This window comes from Pongo abelii, chromosome 6 (genome assembly GCF_028885655.2).
Source record: "Pongo abelii isolate AG06213 chromosome 6, NHGRI_mPonAbe1-v2.0_pri, whole genome shotgun sequence".
In the NCBI taxonomy this organism is placed as follows: Eukaryota; Metazoa; Chordata; class Mammalia; order Primates; family Hominidae; genus Pongo; species Pongo abelii.
In genome coordinates this window covers 1,976,507-2,000,711 of record NC_071991.2, presented here as the reverse complement: position 1 = coordinate 2,000,711, position 24,205 = coordinate 1,976,507, and the positions used below count along the sequence as shown (strand labels likewise).

Here is a 24,205-nt window from a genome sequence, read left to right as displayed (position 1 = left end):
CCCGCCTGGGGAGAAAGACCCTTGCCACACAGAGCAGCGGGCCTGGGGGCCTCAGAGAGGGGGTAGTGTGTAGCAAGACAGAAGGAATGGCCCAGAAAGGCAGCCTAGGCAGGTCAGGAGCTCGCTAAGGCCAAGGCTGGATGACGTGCCAGACAGGCTTCGATGTGTGTCTGCTGTGAGAGGGGGAGCTGGGACCAGCAGCAGAGGCCACGCCTTGTCATCATGGAGAAGGGCCTTTGGAGGCACGCGGGCACAGGGGGAGAGGCTGTGCATAGCAGCGCGTCGGGAAGGGCTGGGCTGGTGTGGCTGGTGCCTGACCCTGCAAGGTCCCGAATGCCACGCGAGGCAGGGTGGTCTCCACGTTGTCCTCTAGTCCCCAGGAGCCACGTGGGAGGTGGGGGGGTAGGTGCTTAAATCTGGGGAGTTGCGGCTGTGGCTTCCAGCATCCGTGGAGGTTTCAGGAAGGTCAGCGTGTCCCGGCCTGTGGCTGCCCACGCAGGAGCCCGCATCATGCTGCACAGCTCCCCGCTCTCTGAGACGGCGCTCTGCTTTCTGCTGGGCCTTTTGGCACCTAGAACCTCTCGTTCTGCAGTTGATGGGAGCATGGCCAGGCGTGTGTCAGATTTGTGTGGGCTGGCATGCTTGGGGTTTATTCATTTTTACAATTTAAGAAAAGGCCTTTATCATTGACGTCTTTTACATCAAGGTCAAAGCGTCTCGTCCCCACCATTTTGTTTGGAGCCCTTCAGCCTGCCGCTGCACTGTGGGAGCCCCTCTCTGGGCTGGCCGAGGCCGGAGCCGGCTCCCTCTGCTTGCGGGGAGGTGTGGAGGGAGAGGCGTGGGCAGGAAATGGGGCTGCGCATGGCGCTCACAGGCCAGCGCGAGTTCTGGCTGGGCATGGGCTTGGCGGGCCCCACACTCCGAGCAGCCGGCCGGCCTTGCTGGCCCCGGGCAGTGAGGGGCTTAGCACCTGGGCCAGCAGCTGCAGAGGGTGCACTGGGTCCCCCAGCACTGCTGGCCCGTCTGTGCTGCACTGAAATTCTCACTGGGCCTCAGCCGCCTCCCCACAGGGCAGGGCTTGGGACCTGCATCCCGCCATGCCTGAGCCCACACCCGCCCCCTGCCATGGGCTCCCACGCGGCCCAGCCTCCCCGACGGGTGCGGCCCCCTGCTCCACGGCACCTGGTCCCATTGCCTACCCAATGGCTGAGGAGTGCAGGCACGTGGCGCGGGACTGGCAGGCAGCTCTGCCGCAGCCCGTTGTGGGATCCACTAGTGGAAGCCAGCTGGGCTCCTGAGTCGGGTGGGGACTTGGAGAAATTTTATGTCTATATAGAGGATTGTAAATGCACCAATCAGCAATCTGCGTCTAGCTAAAGGTTTGTAAACGCACCAATCAGTGCTCTGTGTCTAGGTAACCTGGTGGGGACTTGGAGAACTTTTATGTCTATCTAGCTAAAGGTTTGTAAACGCACCAATCAGTGCTCTGTGTCTAGGTAACCTGGTGGGGACTTGGAGAACTTTTACGTCTATCTAGCTAAAGGATTGTAAATACACCAGTCAGCACCCTGTGTCTAGCTCAAGGTTTGTAAACGCACCAGTCAGTACTCTGTGTCTACCTCAAGGTTTGTAAATGCACCAATCAGCACTCTGTGTCTAGCTAAAGGTTTATAAACGCACCAGTCAGCACCCTGTCAAAACAGACCAATCAGCTGTCTGTAAAATGGGCCAATCAGCAGGAGTGGGTGGAGCCAGATAAGGGAATAAAAGCAGGCTGCCCGAGCTAGCAGTGGCAACCCGCTGGGGTCCCATTCCACAGTGTGGAAGCTTTGTTCTTTCACTCTTCACAATAAATCTTGCTAAATCTTGCTGCTGCTCACTCTTTGGGTGCGCACTGCTTTTATGAGATGTAACACTCATCACGAAGGTCTGCAGCTTCACTCCTGAGGCCGGCGAGACCACGAACCCACCGGGAGGAATGAACAACTCCAGACGTGCCGCCTTAAGAGCTGTAACACTCACCATGAAGGTCTGCAGCTTCACTCCTGAAGCCAGCAAGACCAGGAACCCACCAGAAGGAATAAACTCTGAACATGTCCAAACATTGGAAGGAACAAACTCCAGACACACCATCTTTAAGAACTGTAACATTCACCGTGAGGGTCCACGGCTTCATTCTTGAAGTCAGTGAGACCAAGAACCCACCAATCTCGGACACAGGAGGACCAGGGATGGTCCTCACACACACATGCACAGCCAGACATATGTGTGCCTGCTCTTGCCCAGATGCACACTCACATTTTCACATCCATCTATTTGTTGTATGTGAATGACATGTATCACATAGCATCGTTTTTCAACACTGAAGCTAGAGAGAGCGTCGGTGGGGATTTTTAAGAGGCAGCAGCTGAGGAGCCCTTTCACCCGGAACAAATCTGAGCTCTTCCTCCCTGCTGTCAAATAGCAGCTCTAGCAAATTCTAAATGTTGCCTGTGGATTTAGCAACTGGTTAGACGCTCGCTAATTCCAGAGGCTCGCCTATCTGTGCCAGCGCCTGCTAGTCACACTCGGACCCTCGCTTCCGGGCTGTGGGATGCCTTCTGGGTCCTGGGAGGTGCTGGGGGCCCTGGAGACGCCGGCCTGCCTCAGGGGACGAGAGGTGACCCGTGACCCCACTCACCCGAGGCCCCCACTCCTCAGGACACTCTGATCTCCACTCACACCCCAGGGAGCTAGTGCCCAGGCCACGTCCTTTCCAGAGGGTTCTTTTGTAGAAATGATCATCTTTCATCCAACAAATCTACATTAAACACAGCTGCTCTAAGTCCCCTCATGAAACCACATAGAGGAAACTGGAAAGACAGTCCCTGCCTGCCAAGCTTCCAGGGCAGTGGGTTGATCTTTGAGCTCACCGTGCCCAGGCCGCCAGGGAGCGTTCAGCCTGGGAAAGTGGAACTGGTTTTCCCTGGTTCTGTCCTGTTCTGCAGCCGCTCCTGCCGCCCACCGTGGAGAACCTGCTGGCTGGGCCGGGTCTGGAATACAAGTGATTGGTCCCATTGGAAGGACAGCTTCGGCCGGAAAGAGGTCACCCTCAGATGCTATGGTCCCAGGTGGGAGGGCGTGGCCCCAAGGGGGCCCGGTGATGGATTGCCCAGCCCATCTGGGGATCAGGAGCCCAGGGCAGGACTTGGGGAGCCTTTGTGGCCTCATTCTCCCTGAGCAGCTTCAGGAGCAGGCTGAGGCAGCCAGGTCAACAGGGTGAAGGCTGGTGAGCTGCCTCCACCTGGCTGGGCAGCACTGTCAGCAGGCCCGTGACCACCAGAGCTGCCCCCAGCCCACTGCCTGGCTGCCGGTAGTGATAGCAGCCCCTGCACCTGGGCTCTGCAGGTGGGGCCGGTGACCACAGCCAGTGAAGGCAGGTGCGCTCCCCAGGTCCGGCCTGCAGCTTGGGTCCTCAGGGCCCTGCCTGCCTGGGTCCCATGCCCCAGACCTGCTTCTTCCTCTCCGGAAGCCTGCCCGCCTCCCCTGGTCCCCAGCATCCTCAGGTTACCCACACACTCTGGCCGGGGCCTGCTCTGTGCACTGCGCAGGGCACTACGGGCCTTTCCTTCTGGCGTTTCACGCCCTTCCACTCTCGAGAGCTTTCTTGGCTCTGTTCACTGATCATTTCCTCTCCTCTGTTTTCTGTGTCTTCTTTCTGAAACTGTTACTTGGATGTTGGATTTTCGAATAGTTTTCTCTCTTTTAAATCTTTTTGATCCTACTTTCCTTATTTTTGTCCTACCTTCTGTATTTTCTCAGCTTTGTTAACCTGTTCTTATTTTATTTGTTGCCATACTCTTCGTTTCCTGAGAGTCTGCTTCTGTTCTCTGAGGATTCTTTTATGTATAAAACATCCTGTCAGTGTTCATGAGTGCAGTGGGGTCACTATGTCTTTGATGTTAATAATAGTGCTTTTTGGAGTTTTCTTCTCCTAGTGAACCCTGTTCTCTGTTGCTCTAAGTTGCTGTTTTTCTGCCAGTGTTGGACCTTACTCTTTTCTTTCTGGATGATTTCCTTAAGCGTTTGATGGTCCCAGCTGCCCGTGCCAGGGTGGGTTTGCCCTGTGCTTCTCTGCGGAATGCGGCTGGGTCTTCCACTGGGGAGCCCTTGGGAAGGGCCTCTGATCTTTCCTCTCAGCCTGGGTGACTCTGGCGGGGGGGGGCCTGTGCTGCCAGCTCCTTGGGGCTGAGCAGGGAAGCGTGTCGCCAATGCAGGACTCCTCTTGCGGTGGGGCACCCTGTCTGTGCCTTACCTAAGGGCCTGTCTCAGCCCGGAGATCTTACGCAGGATGTGCAGAGTGACATGCAGGCTCCTGCCCTTCACTCCCAGAAGCAGAAGGCAGCAGAGTGCCCTGTCCCCGCCCAGCAGCATCAGCGTGGCCCCTCGGGGAGCATGTCTCCTGCCCCAGCCTTCAGCAGCCGGCACTGCTCCTGTGTCTGTGCTGGGCAGGGTCAGCAGGGCTGATGGCAGGGACCCTGGTGCCATTCGGCAGAGGCAGGCCCGGCTCTGGCTCTCTGGTCCAATAGTGTCGCCGTGCCCAGCAGGGATCGGATTCTCCACCTCACCCAACACCGAGGCAGAGCAGGATGCGGAGGGGGGTCTACCACCCCCAGGACCCCATGTCAGAGGCTCAGCAGGGCCTTCCCCACACCCTGCAGGAGGGAGGCTGCCGCTGCCCTTCACGCCTCCTGTCCGTGGTGTTGGCAAGACAGGCAGGGGCCCAGCTCGCACCCACCTGTCCGTGGTCCTCGTGCGCGGGGTACACATTCCCGCTCTAGGGGCTGAGCTCGTACCCACCTGTCTGCGGCTCTCGTGAGCAGGTACGCATCCCCACTAGGGGCTGAGCTCGCACTGACCCGTCCATGGCCCTCATGAGTGGGGTACGCATCCCCATTCTAGGGGCCCAGTTCACACCTGCCTGTCCGCCGCCCTTGTGAGCAGGTGCACGTCCGCACTCCGCGTGTGCCAGGATGGTGTCCACCAGGTCTGTGCGGTGGCAGAACTCCCACTCTGCCCCCAGCTCTGGCACTCCTAGATATACACAAGCCAAATAACAGTTACAAAACCCAGGACTCAGAAGTGTCTGGGATGAACAGAGAATCGGGCAGATCTACATTTACAGTTGAGAACTCACACCTCACCCTCCACGACTGATGGAACTGAGTGTCACCATCAACCTGCAGGACCTAATCAGTGTCTGTGGAATGCCCTGTCCGAGAGCAGAGGACTCTTGCCTCTGCATTCACCTGGGACAGTCACAACAGATCACATCACGGGTCATCAAAGAGACCCCAGTAAATTCGAAAGAATCGAATTCACTCAGACTGTGTGCTCTGAGTGTAATGAACCCAAAGTAGATGTCAGTAACAGGAGAACAACAGGAAAGTCTCTAAGCATTAGGAAATTAGCAACACATGTCTGCATTGCCCGTGTCGGGGAGGAGGTCTCCCGGTACAAATAAGTACACTGGGCAATAATGGAAATATACACATCTAAGTAAGTGGGGTCCAGCTAGACCGGTGCTGAGAAGGAAGTACGTCATGCTCAGTGTTCATGTTGGGAAAGAGGAATGGTCTCTAATTTATGTTGCTATCTCAATAACCTGGAGAAAGGAGAGTGGAATAGCCCAGAACAAGCATGGATGAAGGAAATAACAATGAGCAAAAAGCAATGAAATTGAAAAAAAAATAGAGAAAATTATTAAAACAATAAGCTGGGGCTTTTTTGGAAAAAAAATTCAATAAAATTGACAAATCTCTAGCAAATTTGACAAAAATAAAAAGACACCACCAAAATCATCAATATCGGCAGTGAAATAGGGGCCATCACTACAGGCCCTGTAGCCATTAAGCAGAGGGTGTTACCCAACAAACAACTTGAAGCAGCAGACTCACTCCTCAGAACCCACAAGCCACCAGATTCGACCAAGATGAAATAGGTTATCCGAATAGTCTTGTAAACTATTAAAAAAAAATTGAAGTCTTAAAGATGTGAAGGGTATCCCTAGGCCCAAATGGTTTCCCTAGAGAAATCTACCAAACAGTTAATAATTAAGATCGATTTGACACAGAAAATTGAAGAGATTGCCAGGGTTTAGGTGCGGGGGTGCATGTGTGTACAAAAGGACAGCGGGGCGAGCCTTCCGGTGTCGGGACAGGACTGTGTCTGGATGGCGGTTGTGGGCGCACACATCCACACGTATGACAGATCACATGGGAGCAGACATGGAGGGAAGTGCCTGTGAGCAGGCGGCAGGTGAGCAGTCTCTGGATTGTACCCATGTTAGTTTCCCCGTTTTTGATATTGCTGTTTAAGTTGTTACCATTGAGGGAGATTGGGTAAAGAGGACATGGACCTCCTTGTACGTTTCCCACAAATTGCTGTGAATCTGTGATGAGGTCTTCATTCTGTTTTAAAGGTCTCCAGCAGGCCCTGCAGTTCCAGCGCTCCCTCCTCCCTGCTTCCGGAAGTCGTTGCTGGGGTGGGCATCCCTGAACCTGGGGAGCTTGTGGTGTCAAAGCTTCTTGGCTGTTCCATTGCTGGCGCAGGGTTCAGCTTTTCTGGGGTCGTTTGCCACTCATCTGTCTGGAAGCTGTCCAGCTTCCATTGTAAAGGCTATTTGATGCTGTGCCTTCTTTTATTTTCTTTATCTTCAGGTAAATGCCTCAAAAAAAGTAAGCAAAACCTTTACCCTTGTTTTACCGGGATTTTGAGAGAGATTACACTTAAATGCATGGGTTCAAGCCACCATCTTTAACTGAAGTCTTTGATGATTTTTCTATTTATATATATATATACACACATATACATATATATGCATATACATATACATATATACATATACATATATACATATACATATATACATATACATATATACACATATACATATATACACATATACATATATATATACATATACATATATATATATATTTAAGTGGAACACACATCATTTGCATCCTGTTTCTCCACTATATTTTATAACATAAACACTTCCCCATGTTTTTATAAGTCTTAACGTATAGTTGATTAGCCCCTTTTGGAGCTTGAGTGGTTTCACGTTTTCACCTAGTAAGAACGAAGGTGAACTGTTGGCCATGTTTTGACTTCTGTGGGAGAGAATTCTGTGTGTCTGAAAAGACCAACTGTAGCCTGTAGGAGCCTGGCTGCACTGAGAAATCCCATCCCTTGTGTTTCTTAGTGGTGACGGCAACAGCCCCCAGCAGCAGTGGTGGCCATGATTGCAGCGAGAGGCAGCTGACGTTTGTGCGGGGCTCGCTGTGGGCCCTGCATGGCACTGCATGCATCTCCACGCGATCGAGTTCTAACTGCGGGCCTGAGACGGGGTTTAAGGATATTCACTGTATTGAGGTGGAACTCGCACACTGAAGGGTTGGCTGTGGGCCCCGCTCGGCACTTAATGCATCTCCACACTACTGAATTCTAACTGCGGGCCTGAGAAGGAGTTTAAGGATATCTACTGTATTGAGGCGCAACTTGCACACAATGGAAGGGATTCATTTAAACCTGAGTTCATGGTCGGTGAGTACCAAGGGCGGGCAGTGGTACCCTTATCCAGGGAGCAGGTCATAGAGGCTGCGTTATCTTCAGAGTTTTAAAACAATAATTAAAGTAAATAAAAGTGGATGCACTTCTTATCACCACATGCCTACATTTCTAAAGAATGCCAGCAATAATCTACAACTGTACCACCATTCCCCCACCAGATGCCACCGTCACGTTTCAACAGATGTATGCACAAGCGTGCAACCACCACGGTAAGATATAGGACATAGCCCAGCAGGTTTTTAAATTTTTTACTTTTAAAATTGTATAGTAGGCTGGGCATGGTGGCTCATGCCTGTTCTCTCAGCACTTTGAGAGGCCAAGGCAGGCGGATCACTTGAGGTTAGAGTTGGAGACCAGCCTGGCCAACATGGCGAAACCTCGTCTCTACTAAAAATGGAAAACTTAGCTAGGTGTGGTGGCGCGTGCCTGTAATCCCAGCTACTGGGGAGGCTGAGACATGAGGATCACTTGAACCCGGGAGGTGGAGGTTGCAGTGAGCTGAGATTGTGCCACTGCACTCCAGCCTGGGTAACAGAGTGAGACTGTCTCAAAAAAAAAAAAGTAAAATTGTATAGTAAAATTAACTTTTTTCTTACAGGATACAGCTCTATGAACTCTAATCACCCTGTAATCAGAGTGCAAAATAACGTCACCCCTTCAGGAATCCTCCAGGTCCCCCTTTCCATTCACCCGGCCACACAGGGACCTCCTGGCAGCTGCACATCTCCGCTCCACCCTGCGGCTCGGCTTTTTCCAGCTGAGTCCTACAACATGCAGTCTTTGGAGACTGGCTCCTTTCACTCAGCACAACCCCCTTGAGATCCATCCAGGTTGTTTGTGTATAAAAGTCAGTTCCTTTTTCACTTATGGAGCTTTCTCATAAATTTCGAGGTCAGGAGCTATGAGTCTCCCTTGTGGTGGTTCTTTTTCAGGGGGGTTTGACTCCACTGATGGGTAAACAGCGTGCAGTCTTCTTCTCCCTGACACAGGTGGCTTTACATTTATTTAGGTTTTCTTCCATTTCTTTTAGCAATGTTTGGCAGTTTTTAGGGTACAAATCTTATGCCTCCTTGGGTGAATGTATTGCAGAGTGATTTGTTCTTTTTGATGCTGTTACGAATGGAATGGTTTTCTTGATTTCCTTGTCAGATTGCTCGTTGCTAATACAGGGAAATACAACTGATGTTTTATGTGTTGACTTTGTATCCTGCAACTTTGCTGATTTTGTTTATTGACTAGAACAGGTTATTTGCAGCTTCTTTAGGGTTTTCTGTAGCCTGGCATCTGCAAAGAGAGAGAAGTAGTTTTACTTCTTCTTTTCCAATTTGGATACAATTTATTTCTTTTTCTTGCCTAATTGCTCTGGCTATGTTGAATAGAAGCAGCAAAAGCAGACATTCTTGTCTTGTTCCTGATTTAGGGGAAAAGCTTTTAGCCTTTCACCATTGAGATTGACATAAGCTATGGGTTTTTTGTGTTATTTATTTATTTATTTATTTTTTATTTTTGTTTTTTATTTTTGAGATGGAGTTTCGCTCTGTCACCCAGGCTGGAGTGCAGTGGCACCATCTTGGCTCACTGCAGCCTCTGCCTCCCGGGTTCAAGTGAATCCTGCCTTGGCCTCCCGAGTAGCTGGGATTACAATCATGTGCCACCATGCCTGGCTAATTTTTGTGTTTTTAATACAGATGGGGTTTCATCACGTTGGCCAGGCTGTTCTTAAACTCCCGACCTCAGGTGATCCACTTGCCTCGGCCTCCCAAAGTGCTGGGATTACAGGCGGGAGCCACCACACCCGGCCAACAGTTGATTTTTTGAAAAGATGGAATTGCCACACCGTTTACCAGATTCAGTAGGCAAGTTGTGGAAATTGGACGGAGAGTTCTCATACCTTCTGACCCAGTTTCTCTCGCTGTTGACATCTCACACTGCCATGGTGCTCATCACTGGTGTGTGACTCTGGGCCTGTCTCCAGCCCTTGTTTGGATCCACCAGGCTTTCCTGCGTGTTGCAGCCAGGGCACTGCGTTGATTTTAGTCGTCACACCTCTCCTGCCGCTGGTCGGTAACAGTTTGTCTTTCCTCGTTTCTCCTGACCTCAGTATGTTTAGGTGTCCCTAGAGCGCCCCCGAAGCGAGCTTGTGTGATGTGTTTCATTGTTAACCTGAAATGGTGGCTTTTGGAAGGAAGATCACAGACGGCAAGTCCTTTCTCACCACGTCCCATCAGGGAGCCCCTGACATCCACGCAACAGCAGTGTGGACCTGACCGCCGGACTGAGGCGTGGACGGTGGACCTGACTGCTGGACTGAGGCGTGGACGGTGGACCTGACTGCTGGACTGAGGCGTGCTCTGCCGGGTGCCTCGTCCGCGAAGCTGTTTGCACTTTCTCCAGTCCCTTCCTTGGAAGCGAATCCCTCAGGGCGCAGGCGACGCTCCCCCTCTGGAGGGATGAGTTCTACATGTATGATGTGGAGTTCTGTGAGGGAGGTGTCTCCTCTTCCCCGTTTATTCACTTCTTCATTTATTGCCAGCAGTGTGGACTAAGGATGTTTGCCGCGTGCTCTGTGTTCTGATCCGGTGCATGCACCGGGACTTGTTTTGCTGCGTGATCTCCCCGCGGCCGGCCGCGCCCCACTGTGCCCAGTCATTGGGTTTCCTGAGCCCTTCCTCACTCTCCGGCACCACAGGGTGCTCCAGACTCACCTCGTGTCCTCTGCCCCAGCTTTCCAATCAGCCGTTCCTCCAGGGAGCCCCGAGCCTTCTCTTGGCAGCGCAGTCCCGAGCAGCCCAGGTCAGGGTCTGGGTGTGCCTGTGGCTCCTGGGACGGCGCTGCTTCTACACCCTCCCGCCAGCTGCCTTTACCATAGTGTTTGCCTGCTGTAAATATTTCTGTCCTTTTACTTGCAGCCTACCTGTACCCGTTCTTTGAGTTTCTGTACACGTGATGTCATCGGGTCAGTTTCTAAACCATCGTGGCAATCTCTGTCTTTTCATTGCTACCATTTTATTATTTGTTTGTGTGTCTCTTCCATTTTTGTTTTTCCTTTTCATGCTTCCTGCTTTCTGGTGAGTTACCTGAATGGTTTTTAGTTTTTCCTTTTCATGCTTCCTGCTTTCTGGTGAGTTACTTGAATGGTTTTTAGTATTTCATTTTAATTTAGCAGGTGGGCATCTGACTATTTCTCAGTCTGATGTTTTGAGTGTTTGCTCTGGGAATTAGAGTACTTATCACTACCTACTTAGAATCAGCCTCATCCCACTTGAAGTCACACCCGGAAGCCCCTCCCAGCAGGTCTCTTGCCCTCTCCCTTTCTGCCGTCCCTCCACCTACATGGAAATGCCACAGGTTTTGTTTTCAGTCATACAGTGTTTTGAAGAGGGCAGTAGGAGAACCGGGTATTATCTGTAAGCCCAGATATCTGCCGTCTGTTCCTCCTCCATTGTCGACGCTCCAGGTATCCTTCATGTCCTCTTTCCTTCTGAAGGATTTCCGGCAGCCGGTCCTGGAGAGCAGGTGGCTACGATTCCTCACGGTTTCCCTCGGGTGGGTCCATCTTTATTCCCCTCGTGTTCCTGAAGGAGCTCTGCCCTGCGCATGCAGCGCAGCCCACGGCCCTCGCCTCCCAGCACGCCACGAGTGCGGCGTTCCTCCTCCTCACCGCGGTTCCTGCCTGGGGAGCGATTTTCAGACGCTTGAATCACTGTTCCCTTTGAGGTCACACAGATTTTTTCCGTTTTCACTATTTTTTTGCCTTCAGTTTTCAGCAGTTTCATTTGGATGTGTCTGGGTGTGGATTTCTTTGGGTTTATTCTGTTTGGAGTTTGCTCAGCTTCTTGAATCTCTAGGGAATTTTTTTTTTTTTTTTTGCCAAATTTGGGATTTTTCAGCCATTTATTTCCTTAAATACTTTTTCAGCAGTTCACTTTTCTGTGAATTTGCTGAGACCTTTGGGTTTCCATGTGCTGTGAGGGCGTGCACACTTGTCTGTGTGGGCCGTCTGTGGCCTCTGTCCGCTGCACTTCTCAGATAACCCAGCCCCATCTCCTCGGCCCTGGCAGCTGGAACTGCCTCTCCAGGCTGACTTGAAATCTCTGTGGTTCTTCATGTGCCCAGTAATTTAGGGTTATGTCCTGAACATTGTGAGAGAGGTTGTGTGTTTAAGTCCTGTCAGGAATGTGAGTGTTTCAGTTTAGCAGTGAGCCTACCTGGGTGGATTCTAGCCCAGGTCTCAGCGACCTTCTGTGGGGCGTGGTTCCCATCCCAATTCAGGTTCTGAAGGCTTGGCAGTGCCCCGGCCTTGGCCTGGGACATTGGCAGTGCCTGTCAGCTTAGCTATCGTCAGCTTAGCTATCGTCAGCTTCAGAGGCCAGTGTGGATGGGACCCAGGCATGGGCCGACCCAGGGATGCCCTCAGCTCTCGCCAGCTTCAGATGCCAGTGTGGATGGGACCCAGGCATGGGCTGACCCAGGGATGCCCCCCAACTCCCCAGGACCACCCTTTTCAGTCCCTCCATTCCGTGATCTTCGGGTCCTTTCACATTTCTGGGTCTCCCCTTTGTGGTCCTCCAGGGACGTGGGGCTCTCTTCGCACCGTCTATTGCACTCTGCTGGTGTCATGGAGGTTGAGCCCACGCCTGGCCCTGCAGGAGGGAGGACAGGGAGGAAAACGCAGCTAGAGTTTGTCCTGCCCATCTGGAACGACAGCAGCTTCAGACAGAGAGCACGGCTCCTGCTTCAGGCTCCCTGCCGCCACTGCAGCCCTGTGGGCTGAGCCCGTGGTAGTGTGCAAAGAGCAGAGGCAGGGGCCACGGGGGCCAGGGAGTCCATACTCCGAGCAGGGAGGGTCCCACGCTCCTGAAGCTCAGTGGCTTTCTTTCCCAGCCCTCAGGTGAGTGCTGGAGGACTTCGCCTTGAGCTCCTGGTACAGCAGCCTCACCACCGCCTGGATGGTGGCACGAGGTTGAGGTCGGGGATGCGAGAGAAGAGCCACGGTGTCCCCTGCCCGCCAGTGCAGTGGGCCTTCCAGAGCCAGGCGCGTGTCCAGGCTTTGTAGCCGTGTCTGTGGGAGAGGAAGGGCAGGCATGGGCACCCTGTCACACTGCCATGTCTGCGGGGCTTTGTCACGTGCTCTCTTTATGACAAACAAGCCTGGAGGGGTGAGGTGCTCCGTGTCAGGACACACAGCGAGTGTTGGGTTAAGCTGGGCCCCACCCACCCTTGTGTGACCATCTCCAGGGCTGGGGGTCCTACGTACCCCACTTGCCAGCCTCTCTGGTGGGGTTCCCACACCCATTGTTCAAGGGAAATGGTCATCAGTGCCTGCTGTGAGCCAGACACCATGATCAGGGCTGGAAATATGGAGCCAGCCATTTGATGAAGGGGACAGAGAAGTAAAACATGAAGTGTGGTGGTCAAGGCCCACTGGGGAGGGGCTGGCGGGCAGTGCAGGGGTCTGGGACCCGTGGGAGGCTGGCCTGGGTGAGAGGCTTCCTGGACTGGATGCTCTCTGCCTGATGGGCCTCGGATCTCCCTACTGTCCGCTCTCCAGGCCCCAGGAGCCTCACCTGCGGCACCCAGGCCCCCCCACCCCATTATGCATCTTTTAGTTCAGCAAAAACAACTAATCATTTTTCTTGCAAAAGTTTCCCCCGTGTGTGATGGGTTTGTTATAAGCAAGATCCCGGCTACCCTCCAGCTGCTTTCCACGCACACGCTCGGAGACAGGCACCTGCTTTGATTGGCGTCATCTTGAGGAAAGATCTAGGCTGGCAGCTAATTTATGTAGTGCTCCTCGTGTTTAAAAAAGTTGCAGTAAGTCAATTTCAAGAAGCTTATGCCAGAACTGATTGCTTTGAACCATTTGAAGGCAAACCAGAATTCTGAGCTTTTGAGCACCATCCCCCGCAACTTGTTTATTCATTTGTTCTCTTTCTTGCTCTCTGTGCGGTAGCAGTTTGTCTGAAAGGAGGACAGCAGAAGAAAGCGCACCCCTTCAGCGCACAAACGAGCACGCATGTGGGCTTGCTGCCTGGCGGCGAGGGTGGGTCACGCAGGTCACTCTGTTAACATGGCTGCGGCTACACGCGTGCGCTCGTTCAAATTCAGCCCTTGAAAACATTTTGCTCCCAAGCCTTCAGAATCCATAATATCATTTTAAAAGGGGCCTTTTCATCCAGCATCTCCCTAAGTCGGGAAGTCCCTGCAGAAGGCAGCTTCTCGGAGATGGCCTTGGAGGTCCCCGCCATGTCGTCACTCATCACCTTGGGCAGGTTCACTCCCCTAAGAAGCCCTGGGAGGTGAGGGTCAGGAACACCCACCCTGGGCCCTCGGCCAGGCCCCTTACCGGCTCTGTGATCAGGGGCCTCTCAGACGGCTTTCTGAGCCTCAGTCTCCCCTTTACTCAGGCACCAGGACTTCCCTGCTAGATTGATGTGAAGACTGAGGGCGTTGTTTGTAAAGCCACAGCACTTGCAGGGCTCCCAGAACCTCTCCAGGAGGCATCAGCTGGTGCCGGAGGTGTGTGCTAGGTCTCACACTGCACGGCCACCCTGCCGAGAGACGGTAACACTGGGCTGTGCTCAGATGTCTCCCCTGCCGGCGCTCCCTGCCTCAAGAGGAGCGAGGCGTTGTTGCTGCAGAAATATCTTCTAGGCCCATGCTCAGGATGTTGGTGTGAGTGGGAGTGCCCCAGACACCCAGGGAGGGCAGCGCATGGTGTCTGCTGGGATGACAGAGACGCTTGCCCCCGGCCAGCAGCCCCGCCTCTGGAAGCATGTCCTGCAGGTGTGCCGTACAAGCAGGAAGCAGATATCAGAGGTCATTCACTACAGTATGGTTTTTACAGCTTTCCTGAGGTATAACTGGTGTGTGCAGTAAGCTGCGTGATGTCAAGTGCAGTGTGATGAATTTGCATGTACACACACATACACCCATGGAGCCGTTACCACACTCACATTCAAGACCCCCAGACATGTGCTCTTGTTTGACAGGAATCCCTCCTCCCTGCCTCCTCTCCCCACCCCAAACCCGCCGATGTGCTTTCCGTCACTGTAGATTGGTGGGCGGCTGTCCAGTCTTCTGGGCGTGGCGTTGGTCCTGGAGCATGTGGTCTCCTTTTTGCCTCTTCCACGCAGCATGGCTGGTTTGGGGAGAAATCACTGTGCACACAGCTGCGTCGTCTTCACTGCTGAGTCGTGTTCTGTCGTATGGAGACACCACAGTTTATACGTTCCCTTGCGATGGACATTTGGAGTTTTTCTGGTTTTTGGCTATTCTGAAACTGCTGTATATTATAAATAAAGTCCCATGTAGAAATCGACTTCGTTTTCTTTCAGGTAAACGCCTAGTGTGGAGTGGCTGGCGGTCACGTGTGTAACGTGTTCCGAGGTTGCCCGTCTTCCAGAGTGGTTGAGGTGCAGCTTCTCCTCACCAGCATGCAGCACAGTCTTTTTCCTTAGTCCCTCTTTTATTTTTTTAAATGTTTCTTTTAGAGACAGGGTCTTGCTCTGTTGCCCAGGCTGGAGTGCAGTGGTGGGATCATAGTTGCCTGCAGCCTCTGACTCCTGGGCTCAAGTGATCCTCCTACCCCAGCCTTCTGAGTAGCTGGGACTACAGGTGTGCACCACCACACCAGGCTAGTTTTTAAAAAGTTTTCATTTAGGCCTTCTAATAGGTTGACAGTCGTGTCTCACTGTGGCCTTTTATTTTTTATTTCACAAATGACTAATGACGTTGAGCATCTTTTCATTCAGCTCACTTGTCACCTGTAGATCTTCTTTGGTAAAGCATTTGTTTTTTTGTCCATTTTAAAATTTGATTATTTTTCTTATTGTTGAGTTTGGGAGAGCTCTTTATATGTTCTGGATACAAGGCCTTTATCAGATTATTTGCTTTCCAAATATTTTCTCCCAGTCTGTGTCTTGTCTTTTCATTCTTTCATCAGGTATTTTGAAGAGAAGTTTTTTGATGATGAAGTCCAATTTTTCAATGTTTTCTGTTATATATGATCCTTTGGATATTAGTCCATTTTCATGCTGCTGATAAAGACATACCCGGACGGGGTAATTTATAAAGAAAAAGAGGTTGAATGGACTCACAGTTCCACGTGGCTGGGGAGGCCTCACAATCATGGTGCCAGGCAAAAGGCCCATGGCGGCAGACAAGAGAGAATGAGAGCAAAGCCAAAGGGGAAACCACTCATAAAATCAGATCTTGTGAGACTTATTCACTACCACGAGAATGGTATGGGGGAACCGCCCTGTGATTCATTGTCTCCCACCACGTCCCTCCCACAACACGCGAGAATGGTATGGGGGAAACTGTGATTCATTATCTCCCACCGTGTCCCTCCCACAACACACGAGAACGGTATGGGGGAAACCGCCCTGTGATTCATTGTCTCCCACCGCGTACCTCCCACAACAGACGAGAAGAGTACGGGGGAAACCGCCCTGTGATTCAGTTATCTCCCACCACGTCCCTCCTGAAACACGTGGGGATTATGGGAGCTACAATTCAAGATGAGATTTGGGTGGGGACACAGCCAAACCCTATCAGGTATCATAGCTAAGAAATCTTTGGCTGTCCCAAATTCATAAGATTTTCTCCTGTATTTTCTTTTAGTAACTTTATAACTTTTGGTTCAGGATTGAGCAGGATTTTCATTTATTGCACAAGATTTTAATTCTTTATTTCCCCCAAGAACACCCAGTTGTTCCAGAACCATTTGTTGAAGAGTTTGTCCTTTCTACACTGAAGTGCCTTCGTATATTTTTCAAAAATTGGTTGTGTTTGTGCTCCTATTTCTGGACTCTGTTCTGTTTCATCGGTCTGTCTGTCTTGCAGACCAGTACTGCACTGTTGTGATTACTACGGCTTTAATGTAGTTGGTGAAATTGTGTAGCCCCTCCTTTTTCATTGTCAATGTTGTTTTCTCTATTCTAGGTCCATTACATCTCCATATGAATTTTAGAATCAGCTTGCCAATTTGTACAAAGAAACCTGTGGGATTTTGACTGAGGTTGCTCTGATTCTGTGGATTAATTTGGGGGAGAAGTGCGTTCCCAACACCCAGAGTCTCCCAGCCTGTGGACAAGGCCTGTCTATCTCCCTGTGTGGAGGTTGCCCTGGAGCTCTCTCCACAGTGCTCCGAGCTTGTCACGTGCAGGTTTTTCTTGGCCTGTTCCGTTCCATCTCTGTGTATTTCATGGTGTTGGATGCTTTTGTAAGTGATATTTTCCAGATGACTTTCTGGTGCTGATTTCTAGTTCAATTCCATGATGGTCCTATAGAATTATGAAATTCCTAAATAGACTGAGCCTTCTTTTATGGTTTAGCGTGAGGTCATCTTGGTACATAGTTCAGGTGCTCCTGAAAAGACTGGGTTTTCTGCTCTTAAGAGTCGAAGCATTTATCCAGGTGAAATAGGTCAAGTTGGCTGATCATGTGGTCCTTGTCCTTCTGATTTTTTGCCTGTTGTTCTATCAGCTATTGAGAGAGAGATATTGAAGTCTCCGATTGTCATTGTGGACCCATCTGTTTCTCCCTGCATTTCTGGCTGGTTTTGCTTCATTTGTTTTGCAGCTCTTTTATTAGTACACACGTGTTTAGGATTATTATTTTCCTTTGATTAATGGATCTCTTTATTATTCTAAGTTACCTTCTTGGTAACAGTATGTGCTCTGAAATTTACTATTTCCGGTATTAGTAGCATCTCTGGCTTTCTCTTGCTGGTTTTCTTAGTGATGGCATGTTATGTCTTTTTGCATCTTCGTATTTAAAGTGCATTATTGTCGGCGGTGTCTAATTGGGTGTTGCTTTTTAATCCAGTTTGAGTGTCTGCCTTTTAATTGTGGTGGTTAGGCTACTTACATCTAATTTGATTATGATATGATTAGTTTTGATCTTGTCATTTTACTGTTTTCTACTTGTCTGTCTCTTCTTCATTCCTGTTTTCCTGTTTTTTTTTCTTTTTACCTTTTTTTCAATCCACTTTGGTATTTTTCTGATTTTGTTTTATTTCCTTTTTTGGCATCTTAGCTATAAGTCTTTGTTATTTTAGGGCTTGCTGTAGGGTATATAGTATACGTCTTTAACTTATCGCAGCCTACCTTCAAGTGATGTTACGTCTTCTCACATACATTACAGTATAATCACCTTACAGCCACGGTGTTTGTTTTTCTCCTCCAGACTTTATACTGTTGTCATACATTTTATTTATTCTATATATTAAATCCCCAGTATATTTTCATTAGTTTTGTTTAATCCATTAATCACTTTAAAAAGTTAATAATTTAAATTTTTTAAAAAGACATGAATATAAGAAAGATCTCCCTAAATGCAGCTGCTGTTCCAGCCCTCCTGGTTCTCTGTGCAGATCCGGGTTTATTTGCCCCGCCCGCCCTCGTCCTCCTTCACCGGCAGGCCTTACCTGACATTTCTGTAGAGCAGGTCAGCTGATAATGAATTCTTTCAGCTTTCGTGTCTGATCTGAAGGCATCTTTATTTGCTTTTGTTTTTGGAGATGGTTTCACCGTTCTTAAGGTGGTGGTTTTTATTTATTTCGTTATTTCAGAAATTTCTCCTTCCTCTTTTCTCCGTTGCGCTGTTTCTCATGAGAACCCCGCCTTGTGCCTCCGTAGGTACCACCTCTGCCTTTAAGGTGGTTTTCCGTGCCGTGGTCCTGAGCAGGCTCGTCCTGATGTGCTCTGGGGCTGCCAGCGTCTTGTTTCCTGGGCCTGTGTTCCTTGCACTGCCTTGTGTCTGTTGAACTTCCTACATCTGTGGCTTTATCCTTTCCATTGAATGTGGAACTTTCTTACAGTATTTGTCCCATTGCTTCCTCTGCCTTCTTTCCTTTGAGGATTCTCTTTCATGTATTTTAGGCCTCATGAAGCTGTCCCACAGCTCAGTGATTCTCTTTTCATTTTTCAGGAATCTTTTCCTCTCTGTGTTTGTTTGCTTATTTATTTATTTTTGAGACTGGGCCTTGCTCTGTCAGCCAGGCTGGAGTGCACTGGGGTGATCTTGGCTCACTGCAGCCTCCACCCCCCGGGTTCAAGCGATTCTTATGCCTCAGCCTCCTGAGGAGCTGGGACTACAGGGGTGTACCACCACACCCGGCTAATTTTTTTATTTTTAGTAGAGAAGGGGTTGCCCCATGTTGGCCAGGCTGGTTTTGAACTCCTGGCCTCAAGCGATCCAGCTGCCTTGGCCTCCCAAAGTACTGGGATTACAGGCGTGAGCCACCGTGCCCGGCCTCTGTGTTTTGTTTTTGAAAGTTTCTATTGCTGTGCCCTCGAGGACATTAAACTTTTCTCTTATGGATTCTAATCTGTCATTAATCCCATCCAGCATGTTTATCTGAGATGTAGTTTCCACTTCTATGCGTGTCTCTTCCAAGTCTGAACTGTTGCATTTTTCCAATAGTTTTAACAACTGTCTAAATGTCCCTGTTTGCCAGTGTTGCTGTCTGTGCAACACTGTGTCTTGGTAGGTATTCGTTGATTGGTTAATCTCTTCATTATAGGCCATGTCTTCTTGCTGCTTTAAATGTCTGGTAATCTTTGACTGGATGGCAGTTGTGAATTTTAGCTTGTTGTGTTCTAGACATTTTTGCATTCGTATCAATCTTCTTGATCTTTTTTCAGAGATGCAGTTAGGTTTCTTGGCAAGAGTTGAGTTTCCTTGGGTCTTGCTTTTGTGGTGTGTGCTGGGACGCCCTGGAGCAGTTCTCAAGCTGGAATAGCTGTCCCCACTCCTGTCCCTGTGTGGTGTCAAGTAATATTTCCATCACTACGGGCCTTGACAGACTTTTTTGATTTTTAAACCACATGAATATGTTTTCCATTCAGAATATTGGATCTAGAAATGAAGACAAAACTAGACAGCTTCTTACAGTGAACTAAAACTGGCCCCATTTCGGTTGCGGCCATGGAGGTTTGTTTTGCATTCTATTCCCACTGTGGAGAAGGGAACCCACCGTGGGTCGCCCCAAAGCGTGCTTTTGTTTCTCATCTGAATTGTGCCTCTGTGGTCCCCTGTCATCAGCTCCTTCCACACCCCGCAGTAGAAGTGCTTTCTTGTCTTTTCCTCATTTCTGAAGATGTCCTGAGGTCGCTTTCCTGTCCCTCAGTGTCCCCTGCACTCCGCCGTCACATCACCCTCTGGGAGTGGCTGACGGACACGGACACACTGACTCCCAGGCGTCCTGCCTTGGACTGGTTCCCTCTGTGCTTCCAGCCAAGGTGTGGTCGACAGAGACTTTCTCCGCACAGGCTCCTCCAGCTGAGCAGGGGCTGCCACGGACTCCCCCATCCTGTACTTGTGTCATTTTCCAATTTTCTCTTGATGTTATTGCTGGACTCTGAGAGCTTCACAGACATGTATTTAGAAATAAAGCTGTATAGCTGGATCTCCTAACCTTTCACCTCCTTATCACCCAGAGGGTGGGACTTCCCCAGCATGGTTGGCTATGGACACGTGGTCACCGTCTTGCTCTCCTTGCAGGTTGAAGGTCGAGGAGCTGGAGGGCGAGCGGAGTCGGCTGGAGGAGGAAAAGAGGATGCTGGAGGCGCAGCTGGAGCGGCGCACGCTGCAGGTGAGGGCGGGGCAGTCTCTGGGTGAGGCACCGTCTGGGGCCTCTCATTTCTCTGGGCATCGTGAACGACCGTGGTTCCTGCTGCCACAGAACACCTGTTTTCTGGCTCGTCTGTCTGAACTCTCTGGGCTCTCCTCCCTCCCACGTGCACCCCCTTGCCTGGCGTGGAGGCCGTGCCACTGACAGGCCTGTACTGGCTGCCTCTGGGGTCCTCTGCGCCCTGTGCCACCCACACGCCTGGTGTCGGTGGAGTGGGCTCTGGGCAGGTTTGCCCTATGCCCACCCGGGATCTGCCGTGGCGGGGCTGCACTGCTGTTTGTGTTCTTTTACTTGTACTTTCTCTTTGGTTTCCATCCTCCTGTCTGAGTTGCTGCACAGCAGGAAGCCCTCAGTTTCCAGGTTACCGGGTTTTTGGACAGGCCATTGATTTTATCTTGGCACCTATTAGAGGCAGATCAAATCTATTTTTTATGACCAGTTCCTGGCGATGGGAGGAGTGACATCTGTGGTGACGGGCGGCTCCGAGCCGCGCTGGCCTGTCCTCAGCCTAGGACGTGTCATCTTGTTTTAATTGGGCCGTGGCGTACAGGGAGCGGTCACAGGGCTGCTGCCCGCCCACCAGAGGCTCCGTGTCAGAGCTGCTGAACGTCTTTCTGGGTGTTGGGCTGAGCAGAGCCTGAACCCTGCTCCTTGGGACCCATGTTGCTTGTTGACTGGGGGCCAGGCATCCCCGCAGGCGCCACTTACGGCTTCCCTGCTCTGGCTTCCAGCCCTTTCCCCAAGGCATCCTCAGTGGCCGGCCCTTGGAGCTTGTTGAGGCGTGAATGAGATGAAAGGTGTGGGTGAGTGCCGTGCCAGCACCTGGTGAACACCTGATGGGGCCTGGCCACCATCCCCGTCCTGTGCAGACGGCGTGTGCTCAGGAGCTCACTAGTGGAGCACTCCTCTGTGGGAGATGCCAAGGGCTGTCACGTACCACGGGGTTGGCATGAGGAGTGGGGCTGGCAGTGTCACCTGTGACCCTCCCCTGAGCTCTGCCAGGGCCTTGGAGGGGTGGGGGCTCTGCCCCTAGGCATGCCCTGAAGCTGCTCAGAGCTGAGGCGTGGTGCTGCAGTGTGGCCAATGTGGCCATTTGGGGAGAGGACAGGGCTGGGCCTGGAGGTCCTGGGGAAGCAGATGTTTATGCCGTGATTGGTGACCTCAAGCCTAGCCCAGGATTCAGGAGCTGTTCCTCCCTGGGTCAGGGCCACAGGGACGACTGCCCGGATAGCGTGGGAGAAGCAAGTGCAGAGCAGTGAGGCGGGGAGGCCACTGGGGTTCGGCCTGTGGAGTGTTGGAAACCCAGACAGCCCTCCAGCTGCCGCTACCTCTGACACCCCCTGCGATTTCACCCTTAGCGGGGGGATGTCCAGGGTGGCCCTGGGGAAGGTGAGGCCTCACAGGCCCTGTGGTGGCTTAGGCTGCCTCTGGCTCTGGATGCCCAGGGCTGTGCGATTGAAGGAAATAATGTAAATAGGGGTCCATTTCCAAGATAAAGTGCCTTGAACCGGCTTAGGTCAGCAAACTACAGAAGAAACAGGATGTACTAGGCTCCTGCTTGGATCACCCATGCCTGCTTGTCGGCCTCCCCCTCCCCGCCGCCCCCCACCCACCTTACTTGCCCTCATCCAAACCAAAGAAGTTTAGTCTAAGATGAAAGTTTTACTAGTCGGCAAAATAGTTCCTTTTGTCTGTTCTTATCAGCCTGCTCAGCTACTTAGATCATAAGTCAAATACCTGAAGAGCCCCTGAGCTGACTAGGATTGCAATGCATTGTGGGCTGCAACAAAATGCAATAAGACAACCCTAAAAAAACACCTATAGCCCCTGCCCAACAACCAATAGGCGATGTCCAGGAAGACTGTGACCCCAGAGTACTCAGCCTGTGAGGAACCGGGGGAGGGGCCTGCGCACTAGGGGATAAATGGCTTGTTGTGACTATGCTGGGTGTGCCTGCCCACCAGACACCTGATCTTGCAAGACCATTGAAGATCTCTCTTTTGGCCGGGCATGGTGGCTCACGCCTGTAATCCCACTACTTTGGGAGGCTGAGGCGGGTGGATCGCCTGAGGTCAGGAGTTCAAGGCCAGCTTGGCCAACATGGTGAAACCCTGCCTCTACTAAAAATAAAAAAATTAGCTGGGCATGGTGGTGGGCACCTGTAGTCCCAGCTACTCAGGAGGCTGAGGCAGGAGAATCGCTTGAACCCAGGAGGCAGAGATTGCAGTAAGCCGAGATTGCGCCACTGCACTCCAGCCTGGGTGACAGAGCAAGGCCCCAGGAGCCGGCTACTGCCCCTGCACCCACTGTGCTGTGCCTTCTCCTCTCCCTGCTCCCACTCTCTCTGGAGAAGCCTTCAAGTTGGGCCGCTTCAAGGAAGATTGATTAAAATCAGCTGCAGTCTGACTTAATTGGGAACATATGCTTGGAGAGGGGCTTGACTAGTTAGAACTTTTTGTAATTAGTTCACAGCTGGTTGGCGAGGAAAGAGAATTCCAGTTACCCCTTAGAGCTGGGCACGAGTGCCGCTGCCCTCCCGCGGTGCTGAGGCCAGGAGACGAGGCCTGGGAGGTCTTTGTGCTGCCTTCCTGGGAGGGCAGTCGTTGGGCCCTGCTGTGGCACTGGCCTTTCTGGGTCTCCCTAAGAGCCCAGAGCTGTCCACACACTCATTAGGGCCGACTGGGTGCGCCCTTGTGTTGCTGAAGGGGCTGGAAGTGGGTGGGCGGGGCCTCCTGGACTGCAAGCCCTCCCATCCAGTGGTGGGGGTGGGAGAGCTTGGGGCGCCCATGGACGGTGGCTGGCTGGGCTGCTGGCGCCCCTCTAGAGATGGGGAAAGTGAGGCCCACAGGGAGCCTGCGTGTGAAGGAGGAAGGAGCTCAGACGCTCCATGTTGGGAGGCAGAATGAGGCTTGAACGTGGTGCAGTGTTCTCAAGTGAAGACAGAAATCGGGCGGACCCCACGGAACTCCAGATCTGGCAGCAGAGGGACCCCCGTGGCTATTGGTGCAGCCGCAGGAGTCAGGTCAGGTGGGCGGCACAGTCCCTGACCCCACATGCAGCCACGGCTTTCTGCCCCACCCCTGTCCCTACCTCCTGAGTGTGCCCTGTGCTGTTCCAGAGGCCTAAAACCGAGGAGCTGGGGCCCCAGCGCTTTGTTCTCTTCTGGCTCCCAGCTGCCCTCTGATGCCCCACCTCATGGCTGGGACGCTGGGCCTTGTCGGTTTGGACCCCACAGCCTGGGGTGGGCCACAGCTCTGTCTCCCACCAGCTGGGGCCTGGCCTCAGCGTGTTCCCCAGGATGTGGAGGGCACGGGCCTTTCCCACAGGCTGTCTTTGGAGATCTCAGGTGATGGTTCTTGGAGGGCCCTGCACATACCTGGTGAACCAGGCCTGCATGGCGGCCATTCCTGTTATCTGTCATAATACCGTCGTCCTCACCTCCGAGACACGTGCACGTTTTCCACGTCTGTGGTTCTGATGGGCCACATGCGGGGATGGAGGGCACCGAGCTGGGGCAGGACGCACCATGAGGCTGGTCGGGGCTCACAGGCCGCCCTGGGTAGAGAGGGGCACGTCCAGTGGAGGCCGCACTGGGCAGGACACTGACCTTCTGGCTGGGCGGGTGCATCTCCACCTGACAGTCCCACCCGGGAGCCTCCAACTTCTGTGTGTGAAGTGTGCAGCCTGGGCCAGCACCCATGCCCCGTGGGGCCCCGTGTCACCCAGCAGTGATGGGAGCAGCATTCAGACTCAGCCCTGTTGTGTTTTTCAGCATTTGATTATGAACATTTAAAGATACATTGTGAAGCTGAGGGAAGTTTGCAGTGAGCGCTTGTTCACCCACCAGCAATGCTCCACCATGGATGCTCCGCCGCAGGGCTTCCTGACATCTCTTTATCCCTCGCCCAGCCGCCGCGCCACTTTATTCTTCTGACGCGCTTTAAGTAAATT

General features: G+C 51.9%; 1 protein-coding gene across 35 annotated transcripts in view; it reads left to right on the top strand.

Annotated features, from left to right (window-relative positions):
- MAD1L1 (mitotic arrest deficient 1 like 1) overlaps window positions 1-24,205 on the top strand; it is a 414,737-nt gene that overhangs the window by 253,617 nt on the left and 136,915 nt on the right. For 34 of the 35 annotated variants that reach the window (XM_024241280.3, XM_063725878.1, XM_063725875.1 and 31 more), the window contains one exon: window positions 20,125-20,215. In XM_024241280.3, coding sequence (XP_024097048.1) covers window positions 20,125-20,215 — 91 coding nt within the window. Of the gene's footprint in view, window positions 1-12,807; window positions 13,008-20,124; window positions 20,216-24,205 lie in introns of those variants that run through there. The other variant, XM_054545717.1, reaches the window with a different exon arrangement.